Genomic DNA, 16598 nt, shown 5'->3' on the forward strand with positions numbered 1-16598 from the left:
TAATTATTATTTGGACTTTCTTTTTTCCTTCTAGGACAAATGACATAGAAATATAAGTCTATAGGTTTTATGTCACATTGAGGGGTATGATTGGGAACCCGATTGCATTTAATGACCCCAATTAATGGCTTTCCTATATCCTGCAACTTTGGAAGGCAGCTTTGCTCACCACTATACCAATGCCACTGCTTCCAGGGCTATTCTGCAACTTTGTAGAACCCTCTCTCTCTGACACTTCGTCATGTCACTTTCTTTGGCCAATGGGATGTTAGCAAATTTGCTGTCAGCATAAGCTTAAAAGTATGTATGCATTTCTACTTGCTTCTTTGCATGGCTGGGCTTGCTCGCTCTTGCACCTCTGCCTCCCACGAGAGCATGACTGGGCTAGCTGCTGGAGGGATGTTGAGAGACACATGGAGAAATCTGAGTCTTCCTCGCTGACTGGCCAGTGGATCTGATAACATGAGTGAGCCCAGCTGAGATCAGTCAAGCCAACCCAATTGGCAGAAATACCCAGTCAACCCAGAGACTCATGAGAAATAATAAATGGTGTTGTTTTAAGCCACTAAGTTTTGGGGTGGTTTATTACATGCAATAGTTATATTAACTGATATACCTTCCAAACTTACCCACCACTAGGTAACAGGTGTTTGCAGAGGCCTAAGCAAAGGAATAAGGGTATCATCCTCATCCTACCAAGAAAATAAATGCCATCATCTTTCTCGAATAAAATCACTTTCTCACAATAAATTGGCATCAGGGTATCCTTAAACCTGTAATGTTACAATTACACTGACCTGGGTCTCTGGTTTCTAGGAGAAAAAAAAAAAAAAAAAAAAAAAAGAACCAAATAGTAGTACCAGAAGCATAATGAAACATTTGGGGCAGTACAAAGACCTTCGAAAAGAGTACCAGAGAAAGAGAAATCTTATATGTGGAACTCATGTGAGATACTACCTAAAAGGTTTCTGTCAAAGGCACATTTCAGTGGACAAGGCAACTGCTTAACTGTACCTGCATAAGGATATAGCTTCTAACCCACTGGTGGTGAGCATCTTATGGAAAGGGTGGGAGTCTGATGGAGGAGGATGGTATTCTGAGAAGTTAAGGCAAAGGAGGCCTTTCTGAGAAGTATCCCCAGGAAAATTTTCTTAGCTATCTATAAGGTGCCATAGTAACTCCAGAGGGAGCAGGTGAGGTCAACACCCAAGTCCCTTTTCCTGTACTGATGGTGACCATCCATATTCTTATGGAAAACACCAGGACATGTCATTTTACTACAACAGAGTTTCATTTCATTTGGGTATTAGGTTCTAAAGTTACTACATAAGAGGAAAATCTATGAGTAAAATTATTCTGAAATTCTTTGTATGCATTGTGAAGTATAGTATATATAGTTCCGGCACAACCAAGAATTCAAATGTATAACATATATGCGCAATGTTCAATAAGCAGTTTTTTTCCTTTTAAAAGCAAATACAGAATTTTTGTAAGTTAAACACGTGATCAGTGTGACTATACTTAGTGCCAAAGTACTTGTGGGAGGCACTGGGTGTAGTGGAAATAACACTGGTTTTTGGCACTAATCTTGGGCCTCGAGCACTTACCAGCTGTATGATGTTGGGCAAGTCCTACTCTCTGTTTCTTCATCTGTAAAACGGGATTAAGTCCTAACTTGTAGGGTTGGCTGTGAATATTAAATGGACAAAGCACCATGCTCACTTTGGCAGCACATATACTAAAATGGACAAAGCACCTACTCCAGTGCCAGGCCCATAATACGTTGCTCAACATATGGTACTAATTATGAACATGATGGGAGTGATGGGAAACATTTAAAATCAGGCCTAAGCTTGAAAAATACAGAAAATATGTCACTCTCCTTTTTAATACAAGCATCTCTAATGTGCAGTGAATTTAAGGTGACTTTTAGACATCTTAATCTCTGCCCTCTACCCCATGAAGTCATTCTTTAAGTTCCCCAAATACTTTCTATACTCTCCTACCTCTACCTTGTGTCTTTGCTAAAGGGGATCTTCTGTTTTAAATCCCCTTCCTTCCCAAGTTTATCAATAAGTAGTTGGGCAGGGCTTAAATCCAACTTCATCCAGTCTTTCCCAGAGGGTTCCTGTCATAATTTACCTCTCCTCTCCATATCTCCATAGCACATTATGCCTTGGTTACAGCATCTGTGCCTTCCACTTAATTTATTTACCTGCATTTTTTTGTCCCTTCTACTAGAATGTGCTCCTAGAAGGCAAGCATCAGGTATAATTCTTGTCTGGATCTCTTACAATGTACCAAAGGGCATAGGATCAGCTGGGCACATAGTGGCTAACTCAAATTTATTAGATGTCACTATGGCAATACAGCTTAGTGAGACATTGCTTGAAATTCTGAAATTATTGCTTCTCACAGAGAAAGGCCATCCCCCTACCCTGGGCTTCATCTGAATGGTTCCAATCTCAAGCATGCAAGAGTGAAAGATCACAGTCCTTGGGGATTACAATCAGATGGCCTCATTTATGGAATAATGTGGCTCTCCCTAGAGCCAAACTGGTCCACATTATAAATGAGATTAGCCATCAATGGAAGTGAACTTACAGGACAGGCTGTCTTTCCAGTTAAAGAAAAGAAAACACAGGGCATAGAAAGTTAATTAGGTCCTAACTGAAGCAGGAATGATACCACCTACATTGCATAAGGTTGTCTAGACTAAGTGACATTAGAGATGTAAAGCTTATTAGCTCAAAGGAGCCATACAGTAGACACTCAATCTATCATCACCTAGGCCCTCTGGCTGTTCTGTTCTTAATAAATCTACATTGGAAACCAGTTATCCACTGTCATGAGCTTGGTATACTTTTCTTCTTTCTGGCCTGGCAATTCTTGGGGCTATCTCCAAAGCTGTCTTAATCCTAAATCTTAGTGCCTGCCCCTGAATACGATGCATGGTGGAACCTGGGGACTTTTTTCTCTGACATTTTCATCTCTACTGCCAGAGGGTGGTGAGAATCCCAAGTCCTAGAGATGTTATTATATTCAGTCAGTACTACCACTGTTCCTGCAAATTTTTGCTTTGCTATAGAAAAGCTCTTGGTTCAGAATTCTCTTTGACTGCAATGTCCTGCCATTTTTCAAATTCCCGTCAATCATTACCCCTTATGTCCTGAAGTCAACTCAGGCTTTTAAAGTAGCTGTTCTCAAGCTGCATTTTTTACACCAGGCACAGTATCCCCACACAAGAACACGAACAATAAATGTTTATAGAATGAATGAAACACCCAACCATTCTTCTTCATCATAATGGGTAGGGAACTGATCCTTAAACTCAGGAGCCCTGGACAATAATTATTCCTTCTTACTTCAGTTTAAATGTCAGAGCCTCTCCAGCTAAAGATCTGGAACTAGGAAAAAGATAGGGGAAGAGCTAGGAAAGGTTCTAGACTTGGGATCTGCTCAAAAAAGACTCCAAGATTAAATTCTGCTTCACTATAGACAAAACCAGAATCTCTGGAGAGTGGGGTTACTCACACAAGGGTCCTGTTTTAGCATGCAAATTCCCAGAGCAGTCAAGGAGCCAGGTGAACCCTAGACTGTAGCCACTCCTTGCCCAGGGGGCAGGCATATGCAACTATATCTCTGCTCTCTCACCTGACCAGGTCCAAGACTTTTCTGTCTTGGCCTGAGAAACATTATGCTAGGGTATTCTAGATATCTCTGGATAAGAATAGTTAAAAATCAAAGGAAAAGGAAGCCAATTTTTCTCATGGAACACCATTTTTACTTGAAGAATGACTGACAAACTCTGGTTATTCAGACTTGAAAAATGCCAGACATTTTCTCAAAAAATGAACAAAATGAACCCATCACTTCCAGGAAAACAACTTTTTACTTGTGGCCAATGACAAAATTCAAGCTTTCAGGCAAAATTCAGAATTTTGGAAATTTGGAAATTAGAATTTTGTATCCACCATCATGAAATCAAAAGCTTCCCAATCCTTAGACTTTTCTGGTGTAAATGGTGGTTATAGTGACAAATGTTATTTTTTGATATTGTAAAATGAAATGGGAAAACATTTGGAAGAGCTGCATAACTCAGTGAACCTATTTTCCAAATGAGCAAAGCATGATGTTTCAGGATCATGCATTGTTAAAAAAAATCCATTCAAAGTGCTAGATAAACCAACAGATTTTAATGTAATGAGTGCAAAGACTTCATTAAAATGGTCTCAGATTCCACACTGCAAAGAATTATCAGCAATCACCTGGAAAGGCTTTTAAAATACTCCTTCCTAGAGGCGCCTGGGTGGCTCAGTTGGCTGGGTATCTGACTTCAGCTCAGGTCATGATCTCCCAGTTGATAAGTTCGAGCCCCGCGTCAGGCTCTGTGCTGACAGCTCAGAGCCTGCAACCTGCTTCGGATTCTGTGTCTCCCTCTCTCTCTGCCCCTCCCCTGCTCATGCTCTGTCTCTCTTTCTCTCTCTCAGAAATAAATAAAGATTAAAAAAATTTTTTTAAATACTCCTTCCTTTTCCAACAACATCTGTTTGAGGCTGGATTTTTAAAATATACTTCACAACAATGTACTGCAGCAGACGGAATACAGAAACACATATGAGCATCCAGCTTCTTTCTATTAAGCCAGACAAACAAATTTGTGAAAATGAAAATGAGACCAGTCTTCTATTATTTTTTTGGAAAATGTATTTTCCATTAAAAAATTATGTATGTTAACATGACAGGTTTAATATTGTTATTCTTAAATGATTTAGTAACTAAATATTTTTAAACTTTCTCAGCTTTAATACTTATTTTGGTAAATATGAACAGATAAAACCAACAAAAGAAAGCTCTTTTGGGTCCTCAATAATTTTTAGGAGTATAAAAGGTCCCTAAGACCAAATACTTTGAAAACTGCTAATGTAAAGTCTCTAATGGTATGGTGCCTGTAACCCAGTGGGTGCACAGTAAGCAATAGCGATTATTAACAATGATACAGTTCATGGCATATCTGGATAGCTCTTTGGGGCATAAATTTCCCACCTCATCTTTCTGTCCACAATTTGGGAATTGCTGGAGAATAACCCAGGTCACCAGGCGAGGCAGCTATCAAGGTCTGCTCTGAGGCTGGATCTAACAGCCAGCACTAAACCTGTTCTCATTTCTCTCATGGATTCCTTTTAATCCCAAGAGTTTGTGTATGTTTGTAGAGGATTCCCCCAAGACATATGCTGTATTTAACCAGTGGTCCTGCAATAGCTTCCAAATTCTATTCTGAAATGGCCCGTTAGAGCATTCAACTCTCAAGGCACCCAACTCCAAGAGCCTCCCTGTCACCAAGGCAGAAGACAGCAGTAGCAGCTAAAATTCCCTTCCAGAAGCAGAGAAAATTATTAATACCCAGCCTACCAAAAGTCACCAGCTCAGTCACTGCCACTTACTCTTCCATTCACCCACTCATTTCCTCCTTCAGTGAACATGCTCAGAGCCCATTCTCATTGTGCTAGGTAGTGCGAAACATCGAATAACATAGAATTTCTGCCTTAAGAACACATGCTTAAACCAGGCAGGTTCATGCATGGGGACATCAATACTCCCAAACTCCCAGATGCCTCATATTCATTTTGGAGAATCAGTCAGGGACACAAATTAAAATAACACACAATTAAAATTAATGTAACAAAATAATATACAAATTAAAACAACCAACCAACCAACCTGGGTACTGGGCTTCTCTGCTTCATGTAAGCTTATTATGTGCCTTCTCATGTACCTATCCAATTTGAGTATCTCCTTCTTTTAGCTCCTTTTCCCACCTTGGTCTCTCTTTAATCTCCTGGCATTCTGGTTGAGTTCACTACTGCAGCACTTTCTGGACCCCGTGTTTCATGACTTGGCCCCAGCTGACCTCTCCATGCTTCATTTCCAAGCTTAACATCTGAGAATCTTAGGTTCTATTCGTACTGCTCCTCCAGCAAATACACTGTGCCCTGGAAACCTCAGCATCTCAGTTCCACTCCCCAGCAAATTTGTACTCATGCCCTAAGATCTTGGTCAAAGGTCAAGCTTTTGCTGGACCAGGCTGAGTAGAACTAATTCTTTTACTATAGTACCTATCATACTGTGCCATAGACATATTCTGTCTGTCTCAAACCCCTGGTGGAATGAGGACTCTTTGGGGGCAGGGAGTGCATCTTGGTCATTTAAGTGTGCCTGGGAACCCAGGCTTGGCTTGGACCTGACACATAGCAGGTATTCACTGAATAAATGAATAAATGCTTAAAAGCCCACCTGGCTCACATTTTAGTTTCTCTATACAAAGGACAGAGTCTAAAGACAAGCTGAACTAGCCACTTCCTGGATATGCTATGCTAAAAGGCCTATCTTTGTGACTCTGGGCTACTGATGAGAGGGCATCAGTGTGAAGAATCTCAGACCATTCTGAGGCTGGCAATCAGAGCTACATTTAATTCTTAACGAGGTGATAATAAGTGCACCTCAGTGCCCTAGAGCTTTCACCCAAACTCCCACTCAGTCTGTTGTCTCAGTTCCTTCCTGGATGAACAGCTATTTCATATCAGCCAGTTTGTGGAGAATCTTCTCTGGTTGTACAAGCTCAGCCAAGGATAGGGTAACGAGTCTCTCTGACCCCAGTGGCCTTCCACCTGCCCAAGGCTAGCTCATCTGTTGAACCTGCTTTCTGGGTGCAGTCAGCCACAAGAAGGCCTAAACTGTTGCTTAATAACTTAGAACTTCAGGCAAATCATATAACCTACTCTGTCACCCGAGCATGGATTTCTCATGGGTGGAAGAGTATGAACTTTGGAGATAGACTGTTGTGAGTTCAAAACCCAGTTCTGCCATTTCAGTATTATCTTAATTACTCAATTTCTTTGAGCCTCAATTTCCTCATTTATGAAATGAGAATAAAACCATACTTCACAGAGTTGTGAGGACAGAAGGAAATAAATTATGTAAAGTACCTGGCCTGGGCCTGGCACACAGTAGGTGCTCAATACCCGTTAGTTTCTTTCCTCTTCTGTCCTGGAAGAAATGACAGGGAAACTTACTAAGTGAGACTTGCCCAATCCAAAGTTATTACTTGAAGCACAGGACAGAGGACTAGACAGGTGACCTTCAAGGCCCCTTTGAACCCCCCCATCCACGATCTCTGGCTACAACTTCCTAATAAGGCCCTTCCATGTTTCAGGGTCCTTCTTACTATCTAGTTTCCCTATATCACTTTTCAGAGTAGATGAAGAACCTATTCATTTCAGAATGGAGAGAGAACCACAAAAGTTGCTGGAGAGCTGAGAGCCTTGAGGAGGGACTAAAAGGAGATGGCCTAGGACTGCAGCATGTTCATCCACCTACAGGTTGAAGGATGAGTGTGGGAGCAAGGGCACAGAACCAAAGGGTGTAAACAAAGGGCCCTTCCTGGGACACAAGACCTTCTCTCCTTAGTCCTTTTCTGTTCTGCACATCCTGCCAGGAAAAACCATTAACCACTTCTTTCCCCAATATCCATTCTTTCCCCAAATATATAAAGCACCACACCCTCACTGATGTTGTTCCCCTCTGCCTCTTCTTTTTTAGGCACAGTTAGGGTGTTACTTCCTTCTAAGTCCACAGGCAGAATTAACTGCTTTGCTCTGGGATGCCCTAATGCTTTGTTACATACCTCTTGAATAGAGCTTATCGTACGTGTCCCAGTTTTTGAGATCTGTCTTCTCCACAACACTGAGAACACTGAGGGCAGGACCTGTGTCCCATGACTCACTGCATCCTGATCATTCAGCAGAGATGACAGCATGTAATGGGCATGGTAAGAGTTTGGATACACAAGGGAAGATCAGCAGTTGGAGAATAACATTAATGGGGCAACAACTGGAAAACTGGGGAAAGCCTGTTTTTTTGTTTTTAAAACTAAGGCTGTTTCTATTCCTGCTTATGGAAAAGCTCCCCTCTCCGGAAGCCCTATTCTTTGAAGAATATCCTAGGCTTCCACAAAGCTCCTCATACCACCCTCAACTGAGCAGTTAGCAGACCCAGCCACATACCAGAATCACCTGGGGCAGTTTAGCAACAAGATTCCTGGGCTCTGGATCTAGAGACTCTAATTCTGTAGGTCTGGGACAGAATCCAGCAAAACACGGAGGATCTGATGATTAGTTAGGCTAGGATGAGGAAGAGGTGGAATCAAGCAATCACAGCTACCTCTTCCACTGAGAATTACGTCCTCTCATGCTATCAGAGAACTTACCCAAGAACATGTTTATTTTCCTATTTAAAAGCTTTCATTGATTCCTCACTGCCTGCAGGATAAAGCCCAAACTTCTTGCTGTGGTTTTCTAGAACCCTGCTAACTTCTCCAGCCTGACCTCATGCTACTCTGCCTGAATTGGGCAATTCTCGCCTCTGGGTCTCTACATTGCTTTCTTTGTTTAGACACTTTCTCTCACCTTCTCTAAAGGAACTTCTACTCAACCTTGAAGCATCAGCTCTGAGAAATCTTCTATTGGTTATCATATTTGTGCATCTTCAGCACCAAATATCTATAATAATCATAGCTACCACTTGTGCTAAGTGCTTGACATGCAGCACTTGCTGCCCTAATGTGACTCTGGCATCACTGTCATACATGTGAGAAAACATGCTAACAGGGCTAAAACTCTTTGAAAGGCTGCATACTAGGATCTAGGATTTGAACCGTAACTCAGAGGAAGTGATGCTCTTCTAGCCTAACTACAATTAATACACACATGTGGGCAGGGACTGATTCACTTCTGTATCCTCAGCTAGCCTAGGGTCTGATACAGATCAGGTGTCCATTAGTATTTGCAGAATAAATGAACACCAGATCAGGTGAGAGGGAGACTGCGTGTGATGCGTGTATCACGGGCCTAAATGAATGAATGACTGCCAGCCTGGCCCAGCAGTAGACGCTGGTAAGCACAAAGTGGAAGAAACCTAACTTTTACTTCTTTTATTTTCATTTGGTTTAACAGCCACTTATTGGGCACATGAGGACCGTACACACTAAATACCCCACAAATGAGTTAAATATAGCCCCTGCTCTTAAAACTTCTAGGTTCAGTATATAAAGTCGTTAGGATCTTAATAGTTTATCTGATATTAGATATTAAGATAATAGCTCTGGGGATATTTTAAGTAAATTAAAAATTAAAAAAATCTCAGCAGCTAAGTCTTCATCTTCAAAGGCCCTTTAACATTTCTACATAGTGAATCTCTACTGGCTTACAAAGAACCAGAGGTGGTAGGGATCCACCCCTTCTTGTATCGTTTCCTACTACTTGCAGTGAAAGTGGCCAGGCTGGGTGGGCAATGATTTTAAGGGGGAAGATTCCTGGGTATAGGGACTATCTTATTTATCTTTGTGCCCAAAATAAAAGCCCTAGCACAGAGGTCATAATGCTTGCTCAGTGGATCAAACATAATGAGATGGTTTCAATAAAGATACTGACTAATCCTGTGCTCCAGTCTCTTGAGGGAGCAGGTTTAACTCTGAGCAGTGGGGAACCAGGTCTCTAGAGTCTCTTTAAACTGGGCCAGGCAGGTCTCAGCAGGTGCCGTAGAGATGAGATGGGAAACACCAGATGAGCTCAACCAGCACCAACTGCTGGTTTACAGTCTGGCAAGTCTCCTGAGGGTTTACTGAGTGTGCCCCTGGACTGCAGGCTGAGTGGTCCAAGAGAGATGGAAAGACAGAAGCAGAGCTGGCAGGCTTTGGATGGCCATCTGGCACAGTTCCCACTATCTCCAACTCCTGCTCTAGCCTTGATGTACTAGGTGCTAGGTGGGTTACTCCATTTTCTTGTGATGTTGCTGATGAGGCTTAGGGAGGGGAAAAAAACATGCCCAGGAACACAAAGCTAGAAAGAGACTGAGCTTGGAGTTCACCCCAAGTCTGGAACATTAAACACTTTCTCACTATTGCCTTATTCAGCTGCTTTGTAAGGTTTTTTGTTCTTTGCTAATAAGGTAGTAACAGTTTTAGTTTAGTGAATGAGGATTTCGATTGTTAGTGAACAGATCAATAAAGTTTAGTGACCTGAAACAATTCTAAATAAGGACTTTTGGGATCCCCAATAAGCTAGCTCAAGGTCCCACATTTAAATGTGCACAAGTAATGCAGGGTGCCTGGATGGCTCAGTCGGTTGAACATCGAACTTAGACTCAGGTCATGATCTCACCATTCGTGGGTTCGAGCCCTGTGTTAGGCTCTGTGCTGACACTCAGAGCCTGGAGGCTGTTTCAGATTCTGTCTCCCTCTCTCTCTCTGCCCTTCCCTAGCTTGTGCATGCGCATGCTCTCCCTCTCTTTCTCTCTCAAAAATAAGTAGATAAACTTAAAAAAAAAAAAAAAATTAAATGTGTACAAGTAACCAAAGTGAGCGAAAGGGTCTGGATGGAACCAGAGTGGCCTTTGAACTCGAATTCAGAGTAATCATGGCTCTTCCAGCCTACCTGTGATTACTATATACATGTTCTCTGAACCATGAGCCCTTTGTGGGCAGGGACCATGTCTGATTCACTTCTGCATTCCCAGCTAGCCCAGGGCCTGGCACAGATCAGGGTGTCCTTCATATCAGGGGCAGACACTACTCAAAACTTCGTATTACTGCCTTGCAGAAATTGGGCTCAGTGGCACCAGATTTTTAGAGTTTTAAGACATGGCACAAATCCAGTTTGTAGGAATCTTTTGGCTTTTAAGAAATTGGCTTAAAACAAAACCAAAGCAATATGTGACCTGGGACATTAGAACCTATCTGTGGATTGGAAGTGGTCCTATTCGCTGTCTTTGGCATGCGACAGTGAGTTTCACCTTGCTGACCCACTCTGTGTACACAGAGTTTTAAGTGGCAGTGGGAGACAGAGATCCTCACCACAGGCACGCTAGGGGGCAGAACAATGACTCCAACCCTTTCAGCAGGTGCTTCTCACCAGGGCACAAAAGTCTGCTTCTGGCATTCAGAAACCCCCTCCCCAGCAAAAAAGTGGGGTACAATCAGAAAAGAGTTTGTCAGTTTGTTTTACCTCTTTGTGGCTATAATAAAAAAAAATGCCTTGTAAATCCCACACAGTACACAAGAGTGTCCTTTTTGGGGGGCCAGGAGGCACCTGTGACCTATAGTGGGAGTTATTTGGGCATATGTCATATGAGCATTTGTTTCTTCATCTGAAAAACAGTGTAATCGTATTTATATCCTTCAGTTCATTAATATTTGTTAATCACCAGGCATAGGGGTACAATGGTAACTGACGTGGTTCCTGCACTCTCAGAGTTTATGTAGCAAAAGTAGACTAATAATTAACCAATAGTTAACTCATCACATTTGTACTAAATGCTGAGGAAAGAACAGGAGTGGTGGGAAGATTATTAGTATGGTATGTAAAGTGTCTGGCATGAATAAATTAATGAATTTGCAGGTCAGGCAGTGGAGTAGATAATGATGATTATAGCTCTTAGGAAAGCTGCGTCCTAAATAAAAATTAAATGATTAAGCCATTATCCAAAATTTTGGCCATGAATATTATAACCTAAGTGGCAGGGGACCCTAAAATATTGCTGGTCTGAATGGGAAGGAGAGAAAACAACAGCTCCCCTGGCTCTCCCTATCCCAACTCTCTCCTTTTGTTGGACTCCCAGGGTGGCCCAGAGAAGCAAAAGAGGAAAGCTAGAGGGGGGAAGCAGGTTCAGGGTCTAAAGTCAGACCAGGCAAGGGTGGGGTCCAACCTGGGGAGTTGCATCCTTTGGAACCAGTCTCAGCCCAGGGGAGGGGGTGGGGGTGAAGGTGGGGCTTCTGACACTCAATAAGTGGTGACATTTTCATTAATTAAAAATCTTACTGTGATCTGAAACACAAAGGAGACCAGCATCAAAACTAGGTTACAATAAGCACAGGTTCTCAACGGATTCATTCTCTCTCCCATTCACCTAGTTATTTCTACTCAGTGTCAGCAAGGCCCAGGGCTAGGCATGGAGAATCAGAGATAGATGACATAGTCTGTGCCCCTGCGGAGTTCACAGTGCAGTGCAGGGAACAGATACATCAACAGAATGTCTCACTGAAGAATGGGGAGTGCTACCAAAGGGAAGCACAGGGGGCTGTGGGCACAAAGGGGGCACCTCACGCAACTGGGAAAGTTAGGGAAGGCTTTCTGGCAATGGTACCCCAAATGACATCCCCACTCACATGCACAATTCCAGAGATTCTACTAGAAGGCTGTCAAGAGCCATGCCTTCTGGCTGCACCAGCCTCCCAGAGTCCCCTGCTGCCCGATGCAGTGTCTGCAGAGCCAAACGCATCTTCCGCCACGCCTCATCCTCATCCGGCGCTGCATCCGACCCTCCAAGACTCCTGCAGGAGCCTGCCTTCCTTGGCAGGCTCAGCCAAAAGACCAACTCAAAACTCTTTTGTCAGAGCAAGCTTAGGGCGAGCCACCCAGCCCCATGTGCCACAACCCTCCCGGAGCAACTGAGGCTCATGTCACCCCGGGCTCTCAGTGAACACTGGCAGGGTACCTCCCATTATCTCCTTTGCTCAAAAGAAAATGACCTTCTTCCAGGTGGCAAGCTGGAGTCTTTGCGGAATCCTGCTACTACTGCTCACTCTCAGCAGGATTCACCAAACCCAGGGATCTGAGGGTTGAGATGGGCCACCTTGTGGGTCAGGGGTATAGAGGGAAGAAAGGGAAGGCTTTGCTAGGTTTTCACTTCAGTGCAGGAGCCCCACTAAATAGTCTTCGGGGCTGCCTGACAGTCTGCTCCAACTGCTATGTTGGGCAGGGAGAGGAGGGAGGCCACAGGAGACATACGCTGGGGGCACACAGCTGCTGAGGGGGCAGTGGCTGCAGGCAGTGAAGGGAAAGGGTGGGGCCGTTCCCAGGGTGGGGGGAGAGGGAAGAGGCTGTAGCCTTCCAGGCCACAGCGCCCCAGGCTGCTCTGTGGGTAGGTGGTGGAGCAGGTGGGCCCAGGGGGAGAAGGGCAGAGAGCTGGGCTGTGGCCTCAGGATCAGAGCCCAGTCCCAGTGTGGGTGGGTATAGGACCACAAAGTCTAGCCCCTGCTCCAGCCCGGAGGCGGCGGGAGAGGGCAGGCAGCCTGGTCACAGGACAGGACGGGCCATGCTCCGGCTTGGAGAGAAGGGTCCAGCCTCCACTCCCGCCTCGGGGGAGAAAGCCTCAGCCCCAGCCGGTGGAAGATGGTTCATCCCCAAGCTCACCCCGGCCCCGCTCCCGGGAGGTGAAAGTGCCGGAGCGGCCGGACTCGCCTCGCTCGCTCCTACCTGTGGTCCGGGAGCCAACTTGGGCTCGTCCTCCTCCCTGGGGCCGTGGCGGTCCGGCTCCGCGGGCGCCTCCGGGGGCCCTGCACCCGCTCCAGCTTCCAGGCTCGGCGGCGGCGGGGGTTCGGGAGCCTGGGGCTTCTGTTGCCCCGCGGCTCGCACCCGCTCGCGCCGACCCGCGCCGCCGCTCGGCCTGCTCCGCCTCCGAGTCATGCCGCTGCTCGCGCCGATCCCTCGCTCCACACGCGTCGTCGCCGCCGCCGCCGCCGCTCCCCTCGCAGGACAACAGCCAATATGGCGGCGCCCGGCTCCCCCCTCTGCTGCTGCCAGCAGGTCATAGGGCGCGGCGGCCGCGCCGCCGCACTAGCCCCCGAGGCTGCCTGCGCCATTTTGAATAAGGTCACCACCTGAAGTTCTGTAAGAGTGAGAAACTGGTGGACTCCCGGGATGCGACCTGTGCCAGGGAACGGTGGTTGCTGTGGTAACCGTGCTGTACCGCCCCGGGCCTGTAATAACTGCCTGCTAAATGGATGAGTGAATTAATTATTTTCTAGAGTACTTTCACACCCACCATCTGACTCCTTGCAGAGTCGCTCCTCACACGAGGAGGCAGGTATGGTCGTTCCCATTTTGCAGCGGAGAAAAATCGAGGCCAAAAAAGGCGAAGTGGCTGCTCAACATCAGCCAGCCGGAACTCATGGGCCCGTGGATAGTTTGAGGTGAAAGGGACGAGGGAATGGTCTGGGTCTTTTGTTTGCAACGTATGGTCAACTAGGAGTCCAGCGTTCGTTGCTTGGGATAGCAGAGTTCAGACCCCACTCCTGTCCCCAGTCTGGTGGGGAAAGTGGATAGTTAAATACACAGTTACAACCAGTGTGATGAGATGAAAATGACTGGGGCACATACTAGGTCAGTGTTTTCCCAAAAGTTGTGTGCAGGAGAGGATTTTGAGTGGTACACAAAGGAGCATTTAAAAATGTAATAATTATGTATTTAATTGTTAAAATGAGTTTTCCCTACTTTTTTGAATATATGAGATATGCACATGGTGCACATTTTTAGAAAAAGTTTTGAGTGCAATCTTTCTCATGCCAGGACCAGTGGTACCCTGCAACTATGTAGTGGTTATATGTAGAGTTGCTCTTGGTATCACTAAGAAGACGGAATAATGACATTAGCCTAATTAATGGGAGCAAGGGCTATTTTGAGAAGCAGTGCTACATGGCCTTGGAGCTTTCCTTAAGTGCCAGGAACCTAAACGAAAAATACTTCATCTTAGGTGGCCAGGTGGCTCAGTCATTTGAGCGTCTGACTCTTGATTTCTGCTCAGGTCACAGTCCCAGGGTCTGGATCAAGCCCCTGCCTCATGCTCTGCGCTGAACGTGGAGCCTGCTTGGGATTCTCTTTTTCTCTCCTTCTGCCCTTCTCCCTCACTCTCTGCCCCAAAAAAATGAAAAAGAAAAAAGAAAAATACTTCATCTCATTATGGGGATTAGTGCCATCATCAAAGATTTGAAGGATTTCAGGGTGATTCCCACTACATCAACATGACCTCTTAGTTTGGACAGAATAGAAGCTAGATACTCTTTTTCCCCCCCATTTATTTATTTTTATTGTGGCAAAATATGCCCAACATAAAACTTAACGATCTTAGCCATTAAAAAATTTTTTAAAGTGTTTTATTTTATTTTTGAGAGAGAGAGAGAGTGAGCAGGGGAGGGGCAGAGAGAGGGAGACATAGAATCTGAGGCATGCCGCAGGCTCTGAGCTGTCAGCACAGTGCCAGACACAGGGCTTGAACTCACTGATGGTGAGATCATGACCTGAACTGAAGTTGGACACTTAACCAACTGAGCCACCCAGACACCCCCTAATCTTAGCCATTTTAAAGCATATAGTTCAGTGGTATTAAGTACATTCATATTGTATGCAACCATTACCACCATCCATCTCCAGAACTCTTTTCATCTTGCAAAACTGAAACTCCATACTTGTTAAATAATTACTCCTTATTCTCCCCTCCCACAGCAGCCCCTGGAAACCACCATTCCACCTTAAAAAAAAAAAAAATCCCTTTTTCTCCACACCCCAGCCTCTGGTAACCACTATCCTACTTTCTGTTATGAGTTCAGCTTTTTTTTTTTTTTTTTTAATACTCCACATATAAGTGAGATCATGCAATATTTGTCTTTTTGTGACTGGCTTATTTCACTTTGCAAAACGTCCTTCAGGTTCATCCATGTTGTTGCAAATGGTAGGATTTTCTCCTCTTCATCCTCCTCCTTCTTCTTTTTAAAGTTTATTTATTGACAGAGAGAGAGAGAGAGAGAGCGAGCACAGAGCCCGCTCTGGGGCTGGGCTGGAACTCAGGAACCATGAGATCATGACCTGAGCCAAAATCAAGAGTTGGGTGCTTAATTGACTCAGACACCCCAGGATGTTTTTCTTTTTTAAGGTTGAATAATATTCTTTTATATATATATATATACACACACATATATATATATGTATGTATGTCTTTTTATACTTTTTTACATGTATTTTTCATGTGCCACATTTTCCTTATTGATGGAGAAGATAGATTGTCTTGAAGAATTACAGAGCATTATGGCAAACTTATTCTGGTAAGGACTCCAGTTGCAGGCACTTTTTCAGAGTGGTCATTCTTGGATCATGTGGGTGCAGTTGTTGGCCTATAATAGACAACTGTAGGTCTAGTAAGTGCTTTTTCTTCTATACCAAACCTCAGGAATAGTTTGTGTTCCTCTGGCAGGGGCAGCAGTAAACCTTTACTGTTTTGCTTCAGGAATATGTCACTTTCTGAACACACTTACTTTACAGGAATTTTTGACCAAATCACCATTCCACTGGCTATCAGGGTAATCTACTGTGACACTGATGACATCATTCTGATGGGCCTTGAGAACAGGAGGTAGGAGATACCCTAGATGACTTGGTAAGCATGATGTGTGTGCTAGAAGGCAGATAATAAATCTCACAAATATACAGTGGTCTGTCCACTCAGTGCACTATCCAGGGGTCTGGGGTGTGTTGAGATATTCCCTATAAAATTAAGGACAAATTGCTGTACATCACACTCCCTATCACTAATAAAAGAGGTACTATACTTGGTGGGCTTCTTTAGACTTGTGTGGCAAAATATACTGTATTTAGGTATATTACTTTTACTTATTACTGGGTCACTTGAAAGCTGTCAACTTTAGGGGGGACCATACAAAGAGAGAAGGTTTTACTGGATCAGGTTGCAGAGTAAGTAGTTCTGCCTTTGGT

General features: G+C 44.3%; 1 protein-coding gene across 16 annotated transcripts in view; it reads right to left on the reverse strand.

Annotated features, from left to right (window-relative positions):
- FAM193B (family with sequence similarity 193 member B) overlaps positions 1-13609 on the reverse strand; it is a 31490-nt gene extending 17881 nt beyond the window's left edge. For 2 of the 16 annotated variants that reach the window (XM_040446406.1, XM_040446395.1), the window contains exon 1: positions 13311-13607. In XM_040446406.1, the coding sequence (XP_040302340.1) occupies positions 13311-13520 (210 nt within the window). In that variant the 5' untranslated portion in view covers positions 13521-13607. Of the gene's footprint in view, positions 1-322; positions 590-629; positions 784-1607; positions 1688-6986; positions 7048-11760; positions 11880-12220; positions 13271-13310 lie in introns of those variants that run through there. The other 14 variants (XM_040446466.1, XM_040446460.1, XM_040446431.1 and 11 more) reach the window with 13 other exon arrangements.
- Positions 13610-16598: the final 2989 nt, after the last annotated feature.

Source organism: Herpailurus yagouaroundi, unplaced genomic scaffold (assembly GCF_014898765.1).
Source record: "Herpailurus yagouaroundi ecotype Mexico unplaced genomic scaffold, PumYag 29, whole genome shotgun sequence".
Taxonomy (NCBI): domain Eukaryota; kingdom Metazoa; phylum Chordata; class Mammalia; order Carnivora; family Felidae; genus Herpailurus; species Herpailurus yagouaroundi.